The sequence below is a fragment of the Dipodomys spectabilis genome, unplaced genomic scaffold, assembly GCF_019054845.1.
Source record: "Dipodomys spectabilis isolate Male_0828 unplaced genomic scaffold, ASM1905484v1 ptg000187l, whole genome shotgun sequence".
Taxonomy (NCBI): Eukaryota; Metazoa; Chordata; class Mammalia; order Rodentia; family Heteromyidae; genus Dipodomys; species Dipodomys spectabilis.
Window position 1 is genome coordinate 6,215,001 of NW_024870864.1, and position 4,430 is coordinate 6,219,430.

At 53.4% G+C, this 4,430-nt stretch overlaps 1 protein-coding gene across 1 annotated transcript in view; it reads right to left on the reverse strand.

Annotated features, from left to right (window-relative positions):
* Positions 1-2,827, reverse strand: part of Tbc1d8 (TBC1 domain family member 8) — a 124,111-nt gene extending 121,284 nt beyond the window's left edge. The window contains exon 1 of the mRNA XM_042695461.1: positions 2,554-2,827. Coding sequence (XP_042551395.1) covers positions 2,554-2,680 — 127 coding nt within the window. The 5' untranslated portion in view covers positions 2,681-2,827. The remainder of the gene's footprint in view (positions 1-2,553) is intronic.
* Between the last annotated feature and the right edge of the window lie 1,603 nt (positions 2,828-4,430).

Sequence of the window (4,430 nt, forward strand, 5' to 3'; positions counted from 1 at the left end):
CTTTTAAGATAAGTTGCTAAAATATCTGCCAAATTAAGTTTCAACATTTTTCAAAAATCACCAAGATAGAGATGTCCAGTGTCTCATCTAGTCTATGCTTATAATATTCCTAAATATTGTCATACTTCACAGCCAAATGGTAAAGTCAAAGTTGCTCAACTGGCAGAGCCATGCCATTTGCTTCCCAGCTAAGTGTTCAAAGGTCAAGTGCCTGGCTAAAGGAGATGTCACCCTTGCACAATTAAAAAGAGGTTGTGGGTCTCTAAGGAATAGAGTATCCTTTGTGTGGGCTTTCTCCATTAAAACCTTTAGAAAAATTATAAGCCAGGTGTGGAGGTGCAGTCCCATAATCCCAGCACTTAGGAGGCTAAGGCAGGAGAGTGAGGAGTTTGAGGCTGGTCTGGGTTACTTAGAGAGACCCCATTGAAAAAGAATAGGGCCTGTAATCCTAGCTATTTAGGATGCTGCAATCTGAGAATTAGAATTTGAAGCCAGCTTAGGCAGGAAAGTCCATGGGACTCTTTTATCTGCAATTACCCAGCAAAAAGCCAGATGTAGAGCTACGTTTCAAGTAGTAGTATGTCAGCTTTGAGTGAAAAAACTAAGGTATATCACCTAGGCCCTGAGTTAAAGCTCCAGTACAGAAGAAGGAAAGAAGGAGGGGAGGAAGGGAGGGAGGGAGGGAGGGAGGGAGGGAGGAAGGGAGGGAGGGAGAAGTTGGGCATTGGTGGCTTGTGCCTGTAATCCTAGCTACTCAGAAGGCTGAGATATAAGGATCGAGGTTCAAGGCCAGCCCAGGCACAAAAGTCTATGAGATGCTTATCTCCAGCAAACTACCAGAAAACCAAAAGTGTTGCTGTGTCTCAAGTGGTAGAGCACTAGCCTTGAGCTGAAGAGCTGAGGGACAGCGCCAAGGCCCAGAGTTCAGGCCCCACGACTGACGAAAGAAAGAAAAAGAAAGAAAGAAAGGAAAGGAAGGAAGGAAGGAAGAAAGAAAGAGAAAGGGAGAGAGAGGAAGAGAGAGAAAGGGAGAGAGAGAGGAAGGAAGAAAGGAAGGAAGGAATTTCTGCATATTCACAATAAACCCGAACCAAAACAAGACCAAAGCCACAGACACTACATGAGACCTGCTTGTTTATGGAATGCAACCCACATTATTTTGAGTTCATCTGAGTCTGCACACCAGAGTCAGAAACTCACAGGAAGGGAGCTGAAGCTTACGCAGGCACCGCTAGGCCCTGCTGGAAGGTACATCACCAAGGGCCCAGGCTCTCACTCATCCCCCTTCTGGGTCTTTCTAAAGTAGTAGTCAGAACATCCCAAACAAATATCAGTGTGCAATAAACTAAGTGAATGAATGAAAGTATTTTGCAGGGCAAACTGACCTATGCTTCACCCTTCTCAAGTCTCCAAGCCCAATACCCAACCTTTACTAAAGAAGGTCATTTATAGACTAGATACCCTACTTAAGGTAAAGATACACTGTCCTCAATTCTGGGGTCATCAAACCCCTCTCTGCACCACACTGTAAGCTACCAACTTCCATCTCCCTAGAGCTCAAGCACTGGGCAGGCCCCTCTGTCCTGCTCAGGGTGCTGGGAAGTTCCTAGGGCCTCCTACACTAACTCCACCCTCAAAGTCCACCTGTCATCTGAGTTGTCCCAACTACTACGCACTCCTAGGATCTCCAGAAGTCCCCTTCCTCTCACAAATCCAGCTACCCACTTTCTCCAAGGCTGAAGCACAGCCGAGTTAGCCCCCTTCCACCTTTCTCTACCAGACTCCACTTCTCACACTGACCTAAGAGTAAAAAAAAAAATGGCCTTAACTTCAAAACACTGTGGGCCATAACTTTCAGAAAAATCCTGCCTTTTTTTTAATTAACTTCACAGGTATTGTTTTTGTTTTTCCTTTCTTCGAGAAGACACTGAAAGGAGGAATCGCATCGGATAAGCCCACATTTGTTTTGTTTGGGGGTGGGGGGAAACTGTCCTGCCTCAGTTTCCCCATCAGGGATATATAAGCCCACCAGCTGGAGCGTCCTGGATCTCCTGGGTTCCACAAGAGCTGGCTGAGTGAGGTCCCCAGCAGCCACAACACCTTGGAACCTTCAGCTGCGTCCCGATGGTCCAGCCGGGGCGCACCCCGCAGTCACCTGGCCCCCCACCACCACTGCCCGCCCTCCTGGGGGCGACTCCCCACCTCCCGTTGCCTTGGGTCACGTTCTGGCCCGCCTTTCTCCTTCGATTCCCAAGCCGGATCGGGAGCTCCGGGAGCTCACCGGGCCAGGTGGCCAAGACACCTGCCTCTCCCGGAAAAAGATACCGACCAGCCCGCGAGTCCCGACCCCCCCGCCCCCACCCCGATCCTCACCCCCGACGGGGGCCGGCCAGGCAAATGCAGAAGAAAGGAACACCAGTCCCGGGCTCGGCCAGCGCGGCCCTGCATCTCCCAGGAAATCTCCACCTGCGACGCGCAGCCCCGAGCCGGGGGGCCCGCGGGGCCCAGCAGGGAGCGAGGCCCCGAGCTAGCCCGCCCCAGCGCGCCCCTTACCGGTGAGGCGCCCACCGCCTTCGCCGTGCCCGCGGCGCCGCTGCAGGATGAAGTAACAGCTGCTCTTCTGGGTCACCCAGAGCTTGAGCGCGTTCTTCAGCAGCACCTCCTCGGGCTTGAGCCACATCGCGGCGACCCGGCCGCGCCCGCGGGCCCCGGTTCACATCTCCCCGGCCGCTGGCCACACCGGGCCGAGCCCCGCTCGGGAAGAGGGGACGGTGGTGGCGACGGCTGCGCGCGGGAACCGCAGTCCGCTCCGTACCCGGCGCTTGCAGAGTGCCGGGAGCGCGGCAAGCGCAGCTCGTCCGACTCTCCCCGTGAGGCCCCGCCCCCGGGCCCTGAGGCCCGCCCCCCGGACCCCTCGCTCCCTGTGCGGCCCCGCCTCCTAGTCCCTCGCTCCCCTGACGGCCCTACGCTCCCACGCCCCTCCGCTCTCCCGCACGGCCCCGCCCCCTGCCCTCGCTCTCAGTATCTAGCCCCGCCCCTCTAGAGCCCCACCCACACTCAGGCCCCGCCCGCCGCCGCTCCTGCCTCTCCAGATCCCCAAGGCGCCTCCCGGGTTTCCGCGTCCCAGCGGCTGGGGTGCATAGTTCCGGAGTGGAGGGAGGAAGTCCGATCGGGCTGCCAGGTCCTCTCCCTCCGGTCCGCGCCTCGCTCCCGGGACGGCCCGGGGCTGGGAGACTGACTGCTTCTGTCCTTCTACGCACCCCCGCCCCCGCGGGGAGGAGCTCTGGGTAGAACGAGGAGGGGGGAGTGGGGGGGGGGGTCGACGCTGAGCACCTCCTTCAATCCAGGCGATGGAGGGAGGATCTAGGGGAAAATACATGTACAAGCTGCCCATCCCTGAGCATTTATTTGCATTGGGGGGAAGACAGAATGCAAGTGTGTTTGGATTAAAAATAACAAAAATGATGCACATAACAAAACATGAGGTAAAAATTAAAGTTAGGTACTGATTTTTAACACACTTTCCAAAAGATTTTAATTGACACAATGTAATATATGTGAGCAATATATTTCAGTACAAGTATACAACGTGTAAAGATCCTGTGAGACTACCTGACATAGCCTTTCCTACATTTTTTTTTTTGAGTAGGGCTTGAACTCAGGGCCTGGGCACTGTCCCTTAACTTTTTCACTCAAGGCTGGCTTTCTACCACTTGAGCCACAACTCTATTTCCAACTTTTTGGCGGTTAATTGAAGATAAGAGTTTCAGGGACCTTTCTGCAAAAACTTGCTTGGAACTGTGATTCTCAGATCTGCCACCTCAGTAGCTAGGATTACAGGCATGAACCATGGGTTCGTGGGCTTATTTCTTTTACAGTACATTTCTGATGCTTTCTCAGGGATCCAAGTAGGCTGTGGAAGAAGCAAAGATTGGGTGGGAGCTTGAGACAAATGGCCACACTAAACACTGGGTGTCCCTCAGGCCATCCTTGGAGGTCTCCTACTTGGGAATAAGACTCTGGAGCTGGGACCTAGCTCAAGTGCTTGGCTAGCAAAATGCAATGTCCTAGATTGGATCCCCAGTACCAAACAAAAACAAAAACAAAAAACCTGGGCTGGGAAGGTGGCTCAGTGGTAGAGCGCTTGCCTTGCATGCATGAGGCCCTGGGTTCGATTCCTCAGTACCACATAAGCAAAAAGAAAAAAAGCCAGAAGTGGCGCTGTGGCTCAAGTGGTAGAGCGCTAGCCTTGAGCTGAAGAGCTGAGGGACAGCGCCCAAGCCCAGAGTTCAGGCCCCATGACTGGACCAAAAAAAAAAAAAACCTAGGCTGGGAATGTGGCTTAGTGGTAGAGTGCTTGCCCTGGGTTCTATTTCTCAGTACCACAGAAGCAGGAAAAGCTGGAAGTGTTGCTGTGGCTCAGATGGTAG